The sequence below is a fragment of the Eschrichtius robustus genome, chromosome 12, assembly GCF_028021215.1.
Source record: "Eschrichtius robustus isolate mEscRob2 chromosome 12, mEscRob2.pri, whole genome shotgun sequence".
Lineage (NCBI taxonomy): Eukaryota > Metazoa > Chordata > Mammalia > Artiodactyla > Eschrichtiidae > Eschrichtius > Eschrichtius robustus.
In genome coordinates, this window is record NC_090835.1 from 94,507,200 (window position 1) to 94,528,013 (window position 20,814).

At 42.1% G+C, this 20,814-nt stretch overlaps 1 protein-coding gene across 4 annotated transcripts in view; it reads right to left on the reverse strand.

Moving 5' to 3' along the window:
- Positions 1-20,814, reverse strand: part of KDM1B (lysine demethylase 1B) — a 56,746-nt gene that overhangs the window by 3,077 nt on the left and 32,855 nt on the right. For all 4 annotated transcript variants that reach the window (XM_068558780.1, XM_068558782.1, XM_068558783.1 and 1 more), the window contains 7 exons: positions 18,818-18,945; positions 17,651-17,782; positions 17,178-17,252; positions 7,266-7,382; positions 6,419-6,544; positions 5,392-5,514; positions 3,469-3,621 (listed from right to left, as the gene is read on the reverse strand). In XM_068558780.1, the coding sequence (XP_068414881.1) occupies positions 3,469-3,621; positions 5,392-5,514; positions 6,419-6,544; positions 7,266-7,382; positions 17,178-17,252; positions 17,651-17,782; positions 18,818-18,945 (854 nt within the window). The remainder of the gene's footprint in view (positions 1-3,468; positions 3,622-5,391; positions 5,515-6,418; positions 6,545-7,265; positions 7,383-17,177; positions 17,253-17,650; positions 17,783-18,817; positions 18,946-20,814) is intronic.

Consider the following 20,814-nt stretch of genomic DNA (forward strand, 5'->3'; position numbering starts at 1 on the left):
CAACTAAAGAAAGCCCGTGCGCGGCAACGAAGACCCAATGCAGCCATAAATAAATAAATAAATAAATAAATAAATAAATAAATAAATAAATAAATAAATAAATAAATAAATAAATAAATAAATAAGAAAGAAAGAAAGAAAGAAAGAAAGAAAGAAAAGGGAGGATAAGAAACAGATGAAGTTCCACGTGAACTAATTTAGGTTCCATGTCACCTAAACAGATGAATGGAATGGAAAACATCCAGGTGCCAAAGACTTTAATAAATGGGGGAATGACCAGGAGGTCAGTAGGAATACAATTACAGGGGGAGAGAGTCACAGAGTGACAGAAACTTCAAAGAAATTTTATAAGAAGATGAGGGAACAACTGTATCACAGCAGCAAAGGAAAGTCAAAAACTTCCAAACCCTGCTCATGACCCTTTGGCACATTAGTCTAATAGGACCATCCATCTCTTGGAAGCAGTTCACAGCTGTTGCCTGGAATGCAACCATTATGCTCTGTTCCTACAAAGTTGGCTCTTCACAGGCCAAGGAGGAATCAAAGACAGCTGTTTTTACAATTACATTCTTTTGTAAAAATTCAAAAACCCTGAAGCGAAAAAATTAACAACACTATTTTAGATGAACCAGGAAGGCCTGTATAATCCCAAACTATAATATACAAAGTATGAAGGCAGATCAAAGAGTGCTGAGAATTCACTTTATTCTGCTAAACTGGGTGGATGTGTGTGGGGGGGATGGGAAATAGCAAAGGGAAACCAATTCACCCTGAAAAATCCTTTATAAATCTCAGCCATTGGTGCCATCATGGAGGCAGAGGCTTGGCAAGGGTGAAAAACTGAGGATTGGTTTAAAAGACTATGAAGAGTGGGACTTCCCTGGTGGTGCAGTGGTTAAGAATCCGCCTGCCAATGCAGGGAACACAGGTGCAATCCCTGGTCCGAGAAGATCCCACATGCTGCGGAGCAACTAAGAAACACAACTACTGAGCCTACAACTACTGAGCCACAACTACTGAGCCTGTGCTCTCGAGCCTGTGCTCCACAACAAGAGAAGCCACCGCAATGAGAAGCCCACGCACTGCAACGAAGAGTAGCCCCCCGCTCGCCACAACTAGAGAAAGCCTATGCGCAGCAACGAAGATGCAACGTGGCCAAAAAAATAAAAAAATAAAAAGACTTTGAAGAGCAATTTGGTCCCTCATCAGGTTCCCCACTCCCCCTACTGCAACCCCCAGGAGTTCTGAGGTACAGGGCAGGGGTGAAGTGCCAAACAAAATGCAATTAAGTATAACTAAGAGTGAGGCTTCGAGTTCCCAGAATGCCAGGAGGTGAGCCTCTATCATGCAAACGAGAAACTAAGAGAAAAGAGCTATAGATAAATCCCGATGTTTGGGCCCCCAACCTCCAGTTGACAAGCTTGCTGGAACTTTCAGTTGGCTTTTTAAAAAGTGCCTCACTCAAATCTAAACAGTCAAGGACTGGACATTCGGACATATGGGAGGCAAAGGCTAAAGTAAACAAAATAGGAACTCGGGAGCCATGTAAGGAACAAGTTACGAAGCAAGAAGAAAATGCTACCAAAAATGAATAATCTTAGAACAAGAAAGTGCTCATAAAGTAAAGGAGCCAAAATTTAAAAAATCGACTCAAGGGTTAGAATATAAAAAACAGCAAAGAGTAACAGCAAAGAAGATTAAATAATCAATTCAACAGTTCCAATATATGAAATAGAAGATCTAGAAATAAGAGAAAAATTGTAGGAACGAAATGAGCAGAGTAAAAAAAATCTAGACGATGAAGGACATGAGCTCCAAGATGATAAGGAATGCCAAAAAAAGGCACAGAAAGGATTAGGAATTCAAACAGCAAAACATTTCTCAACAGAAGTAAATCAAGAAAGAAGAAAGGCTGACTTCACACCTATTAGGATGGCCATTATAAAAAAATAGAAAATAGTGTTGAAGAGGATGTGGAGAAACTGGAACCCTTGTGTGCTGTTGGTGGGAAGGTAAAGTGGTGCAGCTGCTGTGGAAAAGAGTGTGGTGGTTCCTCAAAAAACTAAAAACAGAATTAAAATATGATCCAGCAATTCCACTTCTGGGTATACACCCAAAATAACTGAAAGCAGGTTCTCGAAGAAATATTTGTACACCCAGGTTCATAGCAGCATTATTCACAATAGCCAAAAAAGACAGAAGCAACTCAGGTGTCCATGACAGATGAACAGATAAACTAAATGTGATAGGTGCATATAATGGAATATTATTTAGTCTTAAAAAAGAAGGATATTCTGACACATGCCACAACATGGATGAAACTTGAGGGCATTATGCTAAGCGAAATTAGCCAGTCACAAAAGGACAAATACTCTATGATTCCACTTATATGATGAGGTACCTAGAACAAATTCAGAGAGAGAGACACTAAGTTGAATGGTGTTTGCTGGGAGCTGGGGGAGGGGGAGTTGTACACAGTTGCGGTTCTGCAGTATAAAAATGTCCTGGAGATGGATGGTAGCAATGGTTGTACAACACTGTGGATGTATTTAATGCCACTTAACTGGACACTTGAAGATAGTTAAGGTGGTAAATTTTGTTATGTGTTGTTTGCCACAATTTTAAAAATAAATATTGAAAAAAAGAAAAAAGAGCGGGATCTAGGAAATAAGAACCCCAACCCTGGAAAGTGGTAAGGAGGAGTCCTGGGAGGATAGCTCTGCAGGAGTCCCCGGGATCAACCAGTGCAGCCTGGAGCAGAGGGAAGATGCCAGGAAAGGGGGGTTTGAGAAACAGAACCTACGGGCCGACCAGAGGGATTCAACTGTGAATTAGAGACGACTCAAGAAGGGGGGAGGCTTTGGAATTTCCTGGCGGTCCAGTGGTTAAGACTCTGTGCTTCCACTGCAGGGGGCACGGGTTCCATCCCTGGTCTGGGAACTAAGAGTCGTGCGTACGACGCGGCCAAAAAAAAAAAAAAAAAAAAAGAGTGGGGAGGCTTAAGGAGTGGTGTAAAAAGAATGAAGCTAGTGAAAAAAGAGGCCATTATGATCGAAGAGAAAACAGCTGTGTAAGAAAGGAATCGGTGAACGCCTTCCTTCCTGGCTCAGCAGCAAGCAGCCACACCATACAAGCACTGACACCAATTTAGTTAGAAGTGTGAAATAACCAGGGTGGGCTAAACCTTTAACCTGATAGGAAGTCGAGAGATAACGTCTAACTTCTTAAATCAGAAGACAACAATATAAAAATCTTAAAGCATGAAGTAAATTCCAGAAGAAACAGGAGAAAGAGTTAAAAATGGCTGCTCGGGGAGCTTGAGGAGGATGCTGTCAGGGTACCTGCTGCTTATTGCCGTAAGACTTCTGACGGTATTTGATGTTGCTTTTAAGCTCTGGACATAGATCACTTTAATTAAAAGCAAGTGATCAAAATGAAAGCAATCGGGGTCGGCGTCCCCGTACACACCTCGCCAGCAAAAAAGATGGTTCCTTGTATTTCCTCAGCAAGGATGTCGTAGGCCTCACCACTGCCCCCTGTCTTCACGAAGCTGTATGCCATCTGGATCCAGGGGTCTGTGCTCCACCGGGTGACAAAATACTTCGTGGGATCTGGGACTTCCTGTGTCAAGTAGAAGGAATTGGAAAACGGGATCAAGAAGGGACTTAGACTTGATGCAACCCAACGTATACAATTACAGTTCTTCCTCCATCTAGAAAGTGAGTTAATCCCTGTAGCATTCTGAGCCAGCAGTTCTCAGCATGACCCTCCAGCTCCCTTGCTGCTGTGCCCAGGCGCCCTCTCTGCGCATTTTCCTCTATCGCTGCCCCATCTCTCTGACCTTCCCCAGCACACACACATCTCCTCACTTTAACACTTTATCCTTCCGCCAGAGATGCTTTCTCCCACCTACCAGGGGCCGTCACCAACGGCTAAGAGTGCAGGCATTCCCCTTCCCATCGCCTGAAATGCGCTGGACCAGGGGAGGAAAGGGACGGGCAGGGTCTTAGGGCCTCTAACTGGAATTCTCAACAGGCTTCTCCACAAAGCAGCTACACAGGTTAGGTTTCACTCTACGTTTCAAATAATTTTCTAGGCTGACCTCTGTAAAGTGCGACCGTGAAATAGATTTCTACGGAACCTGTGTTAAGTTCCAAATAACTGCTTTGAAAACAAATTTTTGAACAAAAGCCCCAAGCTAATGAGAACTACTGTGAGATAGAATCACATCATGTAAAATAAGCGATACCCCGAGGGCCCCCCTCTCTTGAATGTATGTAACATTTGAGGCATTTTCATTTCTTTGTACTTCTGCTCCTTTATTTGAAAAAGTTACATGTCACGCCATTTATACATCTCCAGAGATTGTGAGATTTAGTAAATTGGCAAATAGAAAGTACCTTGAGCTTCTTGGAGAAAAGGGAGAGAAGAGACTCGCTGTGGGGTACAGAAAATTCTGGACAATGTCTCTTTGATTGGAAAACTGTCGTCAAAGCTTGCTAGGGTTTGGGTAAATACAGAATCTGTGGAAAATGCTGAGCCTTTTACCTCCTTAGGAAGGAATGGGGGTGTGCATGATGTGAGACAAAAGGAAGACAACCATGTAAAAGGAGGAATGGGGTACTATTATGGGCTGCACTGTGTCCCCCCAAAATTCAGATGATGAAACCCTAACCCCCAGTACCTCAGAACGTGACTGCATTTGAGATGGGGCCTTTGACGAGGTAATTAAGTCAAAATGGGATCATTAGGGTGGACCTTAATCCAGTGTGACAGGTGTCCTTCTAAGAAGAGAGGATTAGAACACAAACAAGAGACAGAGCCGCGCCCATGTGAGGACACAGGGGGAAGGCAGCCATCTGTGAGCCAAGGAGAGAGGCCTCAGGAGAAACCAACCCCTTGATCTGGCGACACCTTGATCTTGGACTTCTAGCCTCCAGAATTGTGAGAAAATAAATTTCTGTTGCTTGAACTACCCAGTTTGTGCCATTTTGTTATGGTGGCCTGAGCAAACTAATCCAGGTACCTAAGTGGAAAGTTGGATACTGAAAGAAATAAGAAGAATGTGGTCCACTGCCTCAAGCCCCTTCATTTCTGGTATTGATGGATTAGCTTTGGGTTCAAACCACTCCGAAGAGTGAAGTTAGCAGCAAGCGTGTCTTTCTCTCTTTTAACATCTTTATTGGAGTATAATTGCTTTACAATGTTGCGTTAGTTTCTGCTGTATAACAAAGTGAATCAGCTATACGCATATGTATGTCCCCATGTCCCCTCCCTCTTGCGTCTCCCTCCCACGCCCCCATCCCACCCCTCTAGGTGGTCACAAAGCACCGAGCTGATCTCCCTGTGCTATGCGGCTAGTCTTTCTCTTTTCAAAGAGGGGTGTCTGACCTGCTCCTTGAAGAGCTCGCGCAGGGTGGCCATGCACTGTTGCAGCACCTGCTTGTCCTCCAGGCTCCTGACGGCCGCCACCGCCTCCCCCGCGATCACCGACATCAACACACTGTGCTGCTTCTGGACACGTGACGGGAAAAGCACTTTACACTTTGGACTTCGGGCACCAAAGTCTCTAGACGCACAGTTCCAAACAGAGAAGGACCTCATTCTCACATCAAATGTCATCATTTCCTACTGTCCTGTAGCCTCCTTTCCATCACCCAGGCCACACATACTCATTGTTCATTTACGCATTTTATTGTTCCCTGCTGGAAAAACTCCGGAAGTCATGTAAATATCAAATTCCGGGTTCTCTTGGCTTTTCCCTTCTAAGAATTTATTTTAGAAGAAGTAGAATGACATTGAGAAAGGAAGTCTGCCGATCAAATAATGGGAAAAAACCTCAAACAGTAAGGACATTTTGCCCTTGGCTCCCACGTGGAACCTTTGAAGATAAAGTGTCTTGGAACAAAGAGGCAGGAGGAAAAACAACTGTGATTCTTTGGCAGGACATCACCACAACCATCACTTGCAAGCCCCAGGTATGTCCTCTCCTCGTCTTCCTTCCCCCACCAATCACATCTACTGACTCCCAGACCCGCCCTCACCTGCGCCAGTCATATCCCACCCCTCACCAGGGCTCCCTGGCAGACTCTTGGGGAGTATATTTCAAGTACCACTCGTTACTGTGCTGACACCAATTCTCCCTAAAAGGAATCCTTCCATCAGCCTGAAATAACACATTTCCACAGCAACAAATTCATTTCCCAGGGAGCAATATTAGTACTTTAAGAAAATATGGCAGATATTGGGGCTCCTTTCCTACAGGAAAATGTCCCATCCAAGTGTCCCCCCAGAATATAAAGACATCTGGAGTGTCCACAATGTCCACTAGTTCCTGGGCTTGACACACAAGTAGTTACTAAACCAAATTCTAAACTGTAATAAGGGAATTCAAACCACATTCCACCAATGATTTTACCTGGGGATCCATGTCATAGAACACGGCAAAAAGCCCTCGCTTGCTGGCACTAGGAGGAACGTGACCAAAAAAGTCAGCCCCTTGAACTTTACTGTCCCAAAATCTATAGGGAAATTGCAAGGCAATCTGGAAAGCGAGCAAGAGAAAGGTGGTTAACAGCTTCTTGAAATCAAAAGTACAGCAATCTCTAAGAAGCCACCTATAGCTCTTAAATACTTCAATTAAAAAAAAAAAAAGATGTTCAAAAAACTCAAACATTTCTAAATACTCCCTTTCCATTCTCCTACCTCCTTTGTTCTCTTTGTGACCATCTGGCTTTTTATGCCATTCAGTCCTGTACTCCCACAGATAATGGTGGGAACCACTGACAACCTCTAGGCTAATCAGAAGATGCAGAGCATCCCTGAGACCTGGTCTTGAACCTTACGTCCATGAGATAAATTCTTACTAATCATAGGTCTGCTGGTATCTAGCGCTGAGAGATTCTGCTAAAGGATCTTTTCAAGGCAAAGGAAGTATAAATCACTCTCGTCACTGGGGCTAATTAGTGCAGGGTAGACATGGAAAGCAGAAAAAAAAAAAAAGAATTGCTTATTTATATACCCAGTTCAAATTCTGAATAACAAGAGTCATTCTCCTAAAATCAAAACTCACAGACCTTAGCCAGCTCTCCTCTTTTTGTTTTGTTAATATCCCTTTATATTCTTCATGAACAATTACTCAAAGGACATCTTCGAATTTGATTTGGATTCAAAAATTACCTGCTACTTCCCAATATCAGAAGTTAAGGAACCCCTGTCATCTGATACTCATCTCTCTAGTTCTGAGGCTTAAGTAATTCAGTTACCTTTTCAATGATACCTGCACCTAAGCTGTTGATAGCCTTCATCTTCTTGTCTGACAACGGTGGATTAAACTGAAGGGAACCTTTCTGCAGTAAGGCCAGGGGCACAGTGACTAACACCTGTGGGAAATAATGAACAGTTAACATACAAACAGCAACTGAATCTGATACTCAGTGGGTTCATTTCCAGGAAAAAATGCCTAAAGAACTGCCCCCCCCCTTTTTATTGCCAGTCATGAGATTATCAACATCCTATGTTGTTACACTGGTAAGAAGAATAACTGCCATGTACAGTTGTGCAGGCTGTTCACTGCACAAGAGTGGACTGGCTGAGCAGAAGCAACATTCACATGGAGGAATCTGCATTAAGGTTTTTTTTGTTTTTTTTTAAAGATTTATTTATTGATTTATTGATTGACTGATTGCTGTGTTGGGTCTTCGTTTCTGTGCTAGGGCTTTCTCTAGTTGCGGCAATCGGGGGCCACTCTTTATCGCGGTGCACAGGCCTCTCACTATCGTGGCCTCTCTTGTTGCGGAGCACAGGCTCCAGACGCGCAGGCTCAGTAGTTGTGGCTCACGGGCCCAGTTGCTCCGCGGCATGTGGGATCTTCCCAGACCAGGGCTCGAACCCGTGTCCCCTGCATTAGCAGGCAGATTCTCAAACACTGCGCCACCAGGGAAGCCCTGCATTAAGGTTTTGATGCATTAATAACCCTGGGTAAGAAGAGTCAGCAGATCTCAATCCTGAAAAGCAATGCTGTAAGAAGAAATAGTCCTAAATACAGAGTCAGGAGAACTAGATTTTGTGTATCATTCCTGACACTTTCTAATGTGTGGCCAAGGTAATACCTGCCCTACTAACCTTAAAGGATTGGGGAAATGCTTAAAACTAAAACTCTTACAATATACATCAGTATGCTTCATAAATGGTAAAGCACATCACAAACATTAGGGCTTATTATAAGCATGTAAAGCCACATACCTATTTTTTAAAAGGAGGAAGCAATTTATGGCAGGTTTTCAACTAGTTTACAGAATCATTTAGAGCCTCCAAGAACAACTCACAAAACCAGACCATCAAAGAGAGCTGCTGTCTCTCCATACAATCAAGAAATTTCTGGTGAAGTAACTGCTGAACAATCATCGACAGCAAGACACTAGAACTCACCAAAAAAGATACCCCATACCCAAAGACAGAGGAGAAGCCGCAGTGAGATGGTAGGAGGGGTGCAATCACAAAAAAATCAAAGCCCATAACTGCTGGGTGGGTGACTCACAGACTGGAGAACACTTATACCACAGAAGTCCACCCACTGGAGTGAAGGTTCTGAGCCCCATGTCAGGCTTCCCAACCTGGGGGTCCAGCAATGGGAGGAGGAATTTCTAGAGAATCAGACTTTGAGGGGTAGCAGCATTTGACTGCAGGACTTCAACAGGACTGCGGGAAACAGAGACTCCACTCTTGGAGGGCACACACAAAGTAGTGTGTGCATCGGGACCCAGGGGAAGGAGCAGTGACCCCATAGGAGAGACTGAGCCAGACCTACCTGCTAGTGTTGGAGGGTCTCCTGCAGAGGCGGGGGGTGGCTGTGGCTCACTGTGAGGACAAGGACACTGGCAGCGGAAGTTCTGGGAAGTACTCCTTGGCAGGAGTCCTCCCAGAGTCCACCATTAGCCCCACCAAAGAGCCAGGTAGGCTCCAGTGCTGGGTTGCCTCAGGCCAAACAACCAACAGGGAGGGAACCCAGCCCCACCCATCAGCAGACAAGCAGATTAAAGTTTTACTGAGCTCTGCTCACCAGAGCAACACCCAGCTCTTCCCACCCCCAGTCCCTCCCATCAGGAAGCTTGCACAAGCCTCTTAGATAGCCTAATCCACCATAGGGCAGACAGCAGAAGCAAGAAGAACTATAATCCTGCAGCCTGTGGAACAAAAACCACATTCACAGACAGATAGACAAGATGAAAAGGCAGAGGGCTATGTACCAGATGAAGGAACAAGATAAAACCCCAGAAAAACAACTAAATGAAGTGGAGATAGGCAACCTTCCAGAAAAAGAATTCAGAATAATGACAGTGAAGATGATCCAGGACCTCGGAAAAAGAATGGACGCAAAGATCGAGAAGATGCAAGAAATGTTTAACAAAGACCTAGAAGAAGTAAAAAACAAACACCTAGAAGAATTAAAGAACAAACAAACAGAGATGAACAATACAATAACTGAAATGAAAAATACACTAGAAGGAATCAATAGCAGCATAACTGAGGCAGAAGAATGGATAAGTGACCTGGAAGACAGAATGGTGGAATAAACAGCCATGGAACAGAATAAAGAAAAAAGAATGAAAAGAAATGAAGACAGCCTAAGAGGCCTCTGGGACCACATTAAATGCAACAACATGCACATTATAGGGGTCCTAGAAGGAGAAGAGAGAGAGAAAGGACCCGAGAAAATATTTGAACAGATTATAGTCAAAAATTTCCCTAACATGGGAAAGGAAATAGCCACCCAAGTCCAGGAAGCACAGAGAGTCCCAGGCAGGATAAACCCAAGGAGAAACACGCCAAGACACATAGTAATCAAACTGACAAAAATTAAAGACACAGAAAAATTATTGAAAGCGACAAGGTAAAAATGACAAATAACATACAAGGGAACTCCCATAAGGTTAACAGCTGATTTCTCAGCAGAAACTCTACAAGCCAGAAGAGAGTGGCATGATATATTTAAAGTGATGAAAGGGAAGAACCTACAACCAAGATTACTCTACCTGGCAAGGATCTCATTCAGATTTGACGGAGAAATCAAAAGCTTTACAGACAAGCAAAAGCTAAGAGAATTCAGCACCACCAAACCAGCTCTACAACAAATGCTAAAGGAACTTCTCTAAGTGGGAAACACAAGAGAAGAAAAGGACTTACAAAAACAAACCTGAAACACTTAAGAAAATGGTAATAGGAACATACATACCGATAATTACCTTAAATGTGAATGGATTAAATGCTCCAACCAAAAGACACAGGTTTGCTGAATGGATACAAAAACAAGACCCATCTGTATGCTGTCTACAAGAGACCCACTTCAGACCTAGGGACACATACAGACTGAAAGTGAGGGGATGGAAAAAGAATTCCACGCAAATGGAAATCAAAAGAAAGCTGGAGTAGCAATTCTCATATCAGACAAAATAGACTTTAAAATAAAGACTGTTACAAGAGACAAAGAAGGACACTACATAATGATCAAGGGATCAATCCAAGAGGAAGATATAACAACTGTAAATATTTATGCACCCACCATAGGAGCACCGCAATACATAAGGCAACTGCTAACAGCTATAAAAGAGGAAATTGACAGTAACACAATAATAGTGGGGGACTTTAACACCTCACTTACACCAATGGACAGATCATCCAGACAGAAAATTAATAAGGAAACACAAGCTTTAAATGACACAACAGACCAGATAGATTTAATTGATATTTATAGGACATTCCACCCCAAAACAGCAGATTACACTTTCTTCTCAAGTGCACACAGAACATTCTCCAGGATACATCATATCCTGGGTCACAAATCAAGCCTCGGTAAATTTAAGAAAATTGAAATCATATCAAGCAACTTTTCCAACCACAACGCTATGAGATTAGAAGTCAATTACAGGGAGAAAAATGTAAAAAACACAAACACATGGAGGTTAAACAATACGTTACTAAATAACCAAGAGATCACTGAAGAAATCAAAGAGGAAATCAAAAAATACCTAGAGACAAATGACAACGAAAACACAATGATCCAAAACCTATGGGATGCAGCAAAAGCAGTTCTAAGAGGGAAGTTTATAGCAATACAATCTTACCTCAAGAAACAAGAAACATCTCAAATAAACAACCTAACCTTACACCTAAAGGAACTAGAGAAAGAAGAACAAACAAAACCCAAAGTTAGTAGAAGGAAAGAAATCATAAAGATCAGATCAAAAATAAATGAAATAGGGGGCTTCCCTGGTGGCGCAGTGGTTGAGAATCTGCCTGCTAATGCAGGGGACACAGGTTCGAGCCCTGGTCTGGGAAGATCCCACATGCCGCGGAGCAACTGGGCCCGTGAGCCACAACTACTGAGCCTGCGCGTCTGGAGCCTGTGCTCCGCAACAAGAGAGGCCACGATAGTGAGAGGCCCGCACACCGCGATGAAGAGTGGCCCCCACTTGCCGCAACTGGAGAAAGCCCTAGCACAGAAACGAAGACCCAACATAGCAATCAATCAATCAATAAATAAATAAATCGTTAAAATAAATAAATAAATAAATAAATAAATGAAATAGAAACAAAGAAAACAATAGCAAAGATCAATAAAACTAAAAGCTGGTTCTTTGAGAAGATAAACAAAATTGATAAACCTTTAGCCAGACTCATCAAGAAAAAGAGGGAGAGGACTCAAATCAATAAAATTAGAAATGAAAAAGGAGACGTTACAACAGACACCACAGAAATACAAAGCATCATAAGAGACTACTACAAGCAACTCTATGCCAATAAAATGGACAACCCGGAAGAAATGGACAAATTCTTAGGAAGGTATAACCTTCCAAGACTGAACCAGGAAGAAATAGAAAATATGAACAGATCAATCACAAGCACTGAAACTGAAACTGTGATTAAAAATATTCAAACAAACAAAAGTCCAGGACCAGATGGCTTCAAAGGTGAATTCTATCAAACATTCTGAGAAGAGCTAACACCCATCCTTCTCAAACTCTTTCCCAAAAATTGCAGAGGAAGGAACACTCCCAAACTCATTCTATGAGGCCACCATCACCCTGATACCAAAACCAGACAAAGATACTACCAAAAAAGAAAATTACAGACCAATTATCACTGATGAATATAGATTGAAAAATCCTCAACAAAATACTAGCAAACAGAATCCAACAACACATTAAAAGGATCATACACCATGATCAAGTGGGATTTATCCCAAGGATGCAAGGATTCTTCAGTACACGCAAATCAATCAATATGATACACAATATTAACAAACTGAAGAATAAAAACCATATGATCATCTCCATAGATGCAGAAAAAGCTTTTGACAAAATTCAACACCTATTTATGATAAAAACTCTCCAGAAAGTGGGCACAGAGGGAACCTACCTCAACATAATAAAGACCATATATGACAAACCCACAGCAAACATCATTTTCAATGGTGAAAAACTGAAAGCATTTCCTCTAAGATCAGGAACAAGACAAGGATGTCCACTCTCACCACTACTATTCAACATAGTTTTGGAAGTCCTAGCCACGGCAATCAGAGAAGAACAAGAAGTAAAAGGAATACAAATTGGACAAGAAGAAGTAAAACTGTCACTGTTTGCAGATGACATAATACTATACATAGATAATCCTAAAGATGCTACCAGAAAACTACCAGAGCTAATCAATGAATTTGGTAAAGTTGCAGGATACAAAATTAATGCACAGAAATCTCTTGCATTCTTATACACTAACAATGAAAGATCAGAAAGAGAAATTAAGGATAGAATCCCATTCACCACTGCAACAAAAAGAATAAAATACCTAGGAATAAACCTACCTAAGGAGGTAAAAGACCTGTATGCAGAAAACTATAAGACACTGATGAAAGAAATCAAAGATGACACAAACAGATGGAGAGATATACCATGTTCTTGGATTGGAAGAATCAATATTGTGAAAATGACTATACTACCCAAAGCAGTCTACAGATTCAATGCAATCCCTATCAAATTACCAATGGCATTTATTACAGAGCTAGAACAAAAAATCTTAAAATTTGTAGGAGACACAAAAGACCCCGAATAGCCAAAGCAGTCTTGAGGGAAAAAAACACAGCTGGAGGAATCAGACTCCCTGACTTCAGACTATAGTACAAAGCTACAGTAATCAAGACAATATGGTACTGGCACAAAAACAGAAATATAGAATGGAATGGAACAGGATAGAAAGCCCAGAGATAAACCCACACACCTATGGTCAACTAATCTATGACAAAGGAGGCAAGGATATACAGTGGAGAAAAGACAGTCTCTTCAATAAGTGGTGCTGGGAAAACTGGACACCTACATGTAAAAGAATGAAATTAGAACACTCCCTAACACCATACATAAAAATAAACTCAAAATGGACTAAAGACCTAAATGTAAGACCGGACACTATAAAACTCTCAGAGGAAAACATAGGAAGAACACTCTTTGACATAAATCACAGCAAGATCTTTTTTGATCCACCTCCTAGAGTAATGGAAATAAAAACAAAAATCAACAAATGGGACCTAATGAAACTTAAAAGCTTTTGCACAGCAAAGGAAACTATAAACAAGAAGAAAAGACAACCCTCAAAATGGGAGAAAGTATTTGCAAACGAATTAACAGACAAAGGATTAATCTCCAAAATATATAAACAGCTCATGCAGCTCAATATCATAAAAACAGACAATCCAATCAGAAAATGGGCAGAAGACCTAAACAGACATTTCTCCAAAGAACACATACAGATGGCCAAGAAGCACATGAAAAGCTGCTCAACATCATTAATTATTAGAGACATGCAAATCAAAACTACAATGAGGTATCACCTCACACCAGTTAGTATGGGCATCATCAGAAAATCTACAAACAACAAATGCTGGAGAGGGTGTGGAGAAAAGGGAACCCTCTTGCACCGTTGGTGGGAATGTAAATTGATACAGCCACTATGGAGAACAGTACGGAGGTTCCTTAAAAAACTAAAAGTAGAATTACCATTCGACCCAGCAATCCCACTACTGGGCATATACCCTGAGAAAACCATAATTCAAAAAGAGTCATGTACCACAATGTTCATTGCAGCACTATTTACAATAGCCAGGTCATGGAAGCAACCTAAATGCCCATCGACAGATGAACAGATAAAGAAGATGTGGCACATATATACAATGGAATATTACTCAGCTATAAAAAGGAACAAAATTGGATCATTTGTAGAGACGTGGATAGACCTAGAGACTGTCCTACAGAGTGAAGTAAGTCAGAAAGAGAAAAACAAATATCATATATTAACGCATATATGTGGAATCTAGAAAAATGGTACAGATGAACCGGTTTGCAGGGCAGAAATAGAGACACAGATGTAGAGAACAAATGTATGGCCACCAAGGGGGGAAAGCGGCAGGGGGTGGGGGTGGTGGTGGGATAAATTGGGAGATTGGGATTGACATGTATACACTGATGTGTATAAAATAGATAACTAATATGAAAAAAAAAAAAAGAAAAAGAAATTTCTGGCTCCAGAACCATGTTACCACTGTCACAATCAGGAGCCATTACTACAGCTACCAGCTCCAGAAACATGCCACTTATCGAACAAGCTGCACCAGCAAAAGGGATACCTCATGCCCTGGCTCTTGACTCCCAGGTAGTAAATGAGTGGATCCTGGGACTTCTAATGTTCCGGCTGTGGAAGAACCCAACACCTAGACCATTTTGCTTGGCAGCAAAGGCAGCAGAAGTGAAGCAAAAGCCATACCACACCCCCCAAATCTCATGCGAGTACCTCTGACAGGCTGGACCCAATTCATATTTAGACCCTCAGCTGCAAGGGAGCCTGGGAAATGTGTGTGTGTATGTGTGTACTTTCCATCATCTGTAGTACAGGATAACACAGTTGGATGAGAAAGGAGCTGAACACCGAGGACCATATCGACTGCTACCCTCATCAAAGATGTCTATTGAAACCCCAACTCCAGGATCACAGGAAGTTCAGAGCTCTTCCTGTGATTTTGTCACTATTTTCTGCCACATGAAAATTTTATAAAATACAAAACATGTTCTCTCTCCTCAATGTGGTTATAGATAATAGCTACCATGCAACAAAGGAAAAAGAAAAAAAGGAACAATTACCCTCTGGGGTATATAAGACTGTAAGTAAATAAGATCTAGATGTTTTCTTAATGACAAAAAAAAAAAAGCTTTCAGAAACACACAAACTCAGGTAAACAAATAGGCAAAAGATATAAACATACCCTGGTAAGGAACTAACGCTAGGTCTCAGTGGAAGCAGCCTAGACTAAATTACAGTTTGTTAAGTGTTTATCGGTGTATGCTGTTGGGTTGGAGATCTTTCACTTATAAGCTGGGGAAACTTTCAATTGAAACTTTGTGATCTGTGCTGACTACTAAAAATAAACATATTTGCCTTCCTCATTTCAGAGCAGGCTTTGAATCACAGCCTGAAACTATGTTCTAATTATTCTAAAGAGCCAGAATACAAAGAAAGAAAGCAAATATGCCTGGTCAGGGTCAGGCAGAGGGTGACCCAGCAGGGTAAGCACACCTAGCATGTTGTCCTGGATGCGAAGAGGCAAAGTCACAAAATACCAGAGGTTGAGCCATCAGCCGACTTCCAATTTTATAAGGTGATATTAAAAAAATTTTTTTACCACCAGGAAGAATATTAGATATTAGCCTGATTCTCACCTGGGGACTCACAGATAAGAACGCTGTTGCCCAGTGGTTCTTAACTCTGGTCGCATGCTGGAATCACTTGGGAAGCTTTAAAAACACGACCAGGGCTTCCCTGGTGGTGCAGTGGTTGAGAGTCTGCCTGCCAATGCAGGGGACGCGGGTTCGAGCCCTGGTCTGGGAAGATCCCACATGCCGCAGAGCGGCTGGGCCCGTGAGCCACAATTACTGAGCCTGCGCGTCTGGAGCCTGTGCTCCGCAACAAGAGAGGCCGCGACAGTGAGAGGCCCGCGCACCGCGATGAAGAGTGGACCCCGCTTGCCACAACTGGAGAAGGCCCTCGCACAGAAATGAAGACCCAACACAGCCATAAATAAATAAATAAATAAATAAAAATTAAAAAAAAAAAAAAAAAACACGACCAGACCAATTCAGCAAGAATCTCTGCAGGGTGGGGCTTGGCAACCTTTCTTTTTAAGCACCTCCCAGGTGATTCTAAGGTGCAGCCAGGATTGAGAACTACTGCTACTCCAAAGTCTATATGACCAATACTCACTATCCAGCTAGTAAATGACAGGAATAATATGAGGAACCATCCCCCTGGACTCATACACTCTACCCCGTCTTTCCCATTTGACATGCAATCCTTCATTTCTGTATGAATATCAAGGACTGCGAAATATTTTTTTAGCTAGCTGAAAAGCGTAAAACACAGCTAGTTTAGGAACTAATGATGGTTCATCAACTACACTTTTTGGTAATCACTTCAGACATAACTAAATTTAAATAACTCTATGGGCTTTATTAATCCCCCTCCACCCCCAACACTTTATTTTCCAACACTACAGAAATCTCAGTGTGATTTCATATATTACATTACAGCACCTTTCACTGTCCGCCTACTAAAGCTGTTTACAAAAAATTCAAATGATATAAAAGTACTTCTGCCACTTTCAAGATAAAAATGCAGAGTGTTCTTGACCTGATTTAAAAAAAGTTTCCATGGTACAAAAACAAAAAACACCACCAACTTGGAAACCACTGAATTACACAAAGTAAAACAGGTTTTTAAAATGCAGGACTTCTCAGAGCCTTTAATGTGCTCTTATTTAACCCTAAACTTAGACTGTAGTATATAATACTTTACAAACTAATTTGGTCAAAGTTTTCTTCTCTTGTCAACTCTCAGAACTAATGTACCACAGAACCCACTCTGAGAAACACTATTCAGAATTCCATCTGCCATGAATCTATATAGTGTTTGAATAATTAAATCTGATTTGCATATCCACACACAACAAGTAGAGATACAGAGCTCTCCAGATATCGAACAAGGCTCTGGGCAGATTGCCAAAGGCAAACTGCTTGGTGGAAAAGACTGGTCTCCCTTACTCCCAGGCCCCTGGCAGCACCTAGTGGAATCACAGCGCTTACCTTTTGTGCTGTACACTCTGTCCCATCTGTAGTGGTAACTTGCACTTCATCTCCAGAATAATCAATACTCTGTACCTGCTCAAGAAAAACAGTTATGAAAAACATAATGAGGGATGGAACCATATGATCTAGGATCCTTTCCAATTCTCTTATTATGGGAGTTTACATTTCCAAGGCTATAGGGAATCATTTCCTGGCATTCAGAGAACTAAACAGCAGTTATTTCTACTTCAGGGAACTCTCACTCAGCCCCTTGATTACTAATGAAAATGCATCTCAGCCACTATTGTTTCCAAACAGCAGCAGCTACCTAATCGACAAGGATAATGTGACTGATCATGGCATCAAAAGTATTTGCAGACACTGGCTGAACATCAAAGCAGGCACCTGTCTCCTGTGTAATCCACATGCCCCAAACTTCACATTCTCCAAACACCACCGAACCAGAGCCCCCCACCGCTGTGGATACTCACTGGAGATCTGAGCCGAATGTCCAGTCCCTCTGCCAGTTTTTCCAAGATGACAGAGTATCCGGGAGTGAGGAGGGTGTGGTCACCGGCAAACTGGGCAAAGAATTCATTGTGGTCCCAGGAGCGAGCAGACACCTGGGAAACATCAGGAGAGGTTGGGAAACAAGAGGTGGTGTAAACCCTGGAGGCTGTGCCTGAGGGACAAAAACAGGAGCCCCAGGGTGGGAAAGGCCACCTCAGGCCAGAGGGCAGAGGGCAAAACAGAAAGGTGGCGGGGGTGGGGGGGGGGTGGGGGGGGCGGCGAATAGATAAACCCAGGTGGATACCGCTGCCAGGGAAAGGAGATCTCTCAATAAAGCACAGGAAAGCTTACTTTAGAACAAAAGGTAGACATGATTTGGGCATGGGTACCACTCCCTGATAAAAATGAAAGGTGTATTATACATCAACAACCCTGGATAAGGAGAATTCCATGAGAGGAGAATTGCATTCAATCAACTCCATATATAAATATGCCACCTAGATGTCTTCAACATGGAAATTCCATAGACGCTGAAATGCAGCATGATTTTGGAAAAGTGTGATTCCAATTGCAAAGAATCACCAAATGGAAACATGAATTGTTGTCCCTGCCCGCCCCACCAAACAGGATTATTAAGTGAGGGGTCATCCACAGAACCGCTATGCAGTGTATAGCATATCCAAGTATCAAGATCACAGTTGGTGACATGAATTAGGCAAGTTTAAATTTATTTTAGCAAGATGAACAGATCCTAATTGTGAAGATGCTCTATTCTGGTTTCTTAAGAGCAGTGTTTTCAGCCCACAGTTGCACAGAAATGGCTCGAGGGGCCCCAAGGAGGGCAAGGGGAAGGCAAGGAGGGCGGTGGACACTGGCTCTTGCCCCCTCCCTGACTCAGCCCAGCAGCCCTCCTGTATTCAGGTTTACGGACTGGGTGTCTTCACAGGCATTATTTGAAGAAAGGTTTCTCTTGCTTTAAAAAAAATTTTTTTTCAAAACCACTGTGGGGTTCATATACTCTAAAGTCCTGGTTTTTGATCTTTTAAGCAGCAGACCCATTGTTCCCCGTTTATCCAGACCATCCCAGGCTAAATATTTCAATATATAAAACACACACATACACAGAAACAAGCATCTTCAAAGCCCACCTGATGGAGGTTGTTGCCACAGGCATATTCCAGGTTACTGAGATGGAACTGAAGGACCTGCTCTTCCAGCTCACTGAATTGGATTCCAGACTCCTTAATAAAAGCTTTGTAGATCTCCTCTATCTTTTCTGCAATGGGAATGGAGCAAAGCAGAAAAAAAACCTTTAACATTATTCTCGAATTCCTTATCTTTTGCGTTCCACCTCCTTCAACCTGCAAGGCCCCAAACTTCTGAAGACCTTTCCCAGGTAAACTCAGGGGGAAAGAGTATCTGTCTTGATAAGGTTGGTTTCTCTCAGGAAGTAAAGGCTTATCTTAATGGGGAACAAAACTATGCAGGTTCTATGTCTTCAACCATGTTTCATTTCTGCTTAGTTGAGAAACTATTTCTTCTTTTGCTCAAGATAAAGGAAAAGTAACCCTTGCACATATAAAGACAGAGAGAGGATTCCCATTCCCTTTCTGGTCCTACTGCCATCACCTTAAAGTCAAGTTCTTATAACAGCTTACTTCAACTAAGAGACCTATCATAGATTGACTACTGGCTATCTTCTCTCCCAAACATTCCAAATATTCCATCATGGACTTTCACCACGCCAACCCTCTGGCTCAACACCTTTAATTAATGGTTCTCCATTGCCTATGTAATAAATTCCAAAACCCACAGCCAGACAGTGTTAGCACATTTTTAGCCTTTCCAAAGACAGCAAACACCACCTGCCCACTCACAGGCTCTGCTGCACTGCTGCTCAATCTTTTCCTGGTAAATGCCAACCCTGCAAAGTCTGCTACTACCACGCCCCTCCCTGGAATGCCCTCCCCACCCCGGTCCCATCCATCCTTTACAGACCAGCATCACCTGGTCACTACCAGCCTCAGGAATCGATCCTTGGTTATCAACCCCCAGCATTTATCTATCCCATTCACCTGGAACTTTCAACTACATATACACCGCCCCGTGACATCGTTCCAATGATTGTCTTAGATTCTTTTTTTGGGGGGGCGGGGGAAGGCTTGTGCCTGACAAATTATAAGAATCTTAGCACAGGTTACTTTATAACCTTCCCAGTGATGACAACCACCCAACAGATACACTGCAGTCTCAAAGCTCCTATAAAGTATTGTGCACATGCTTGACTAGAAACAGAACTGAGTATCAGTTAACTTTTTTTTTTGTGACAACTCAAGGTTCTCATTAAAATGTTCCATTCTTATGCTAGACTGTAGTATGGGGATGTCTGTGGCACCTCTGTGCTAGGCTTTTGCCCCTAGACCACTGGGCTTTTTTCCACTTTTAATACCTTTTTGTAGCAATCCCACTCCTGCCTCCTGCTATGTAGTTTTTATTTTCCTTTAGGGTTTATAGAGGTGTGGGAAGAACCAAGACTGCTAGAACAGTATAAACAGACTGAGAGAAGCCTTAGTGTGATTTCTACGTAAATAACGTTTAAAAGCTTTAGTATATTTGCTTTGTGAAATTCACTCTAGCTTCTTAGTATTTATATTTTTGTCTTTTCAGCTAAATGCTAATAAGGTGAGAGCTCAGACAGCTGAGATACCGCTAGGCAGGCTCTAACTGTAACCTCATGTAGAGATGTGCGCACTATTATTAAAGCTTTTCCAAAAATATACTAATAAGATGAAACAACTACTTACACAGTAAGTGTTGCTGATCTTCCCTTAATAACTTGTTTTAAGTAAAGCCAAGACAAAGCAATATTATTAACTTTTGTATTTGGTGGCCCTGAAAGAATCGTAAAGAAAACCCCCACCCAGCGACTACCACACATGTGCAAAAACACTAATCAGATTCCGAGAACATCCTGCCACTCCGCCTAGTCGCCGTCTTCATTTCCAGAAAATCCAACAACTCACCACTTGGTCTGGACACCACATTTGGTTAAATGTTCCCTGTCAACCCCAGTAAGTTTCTAAAAATGTTCTGTTATGGTTTGTCAGTCAACACTTACTAAGGGCGATTAGAATGTGGGTTGGTC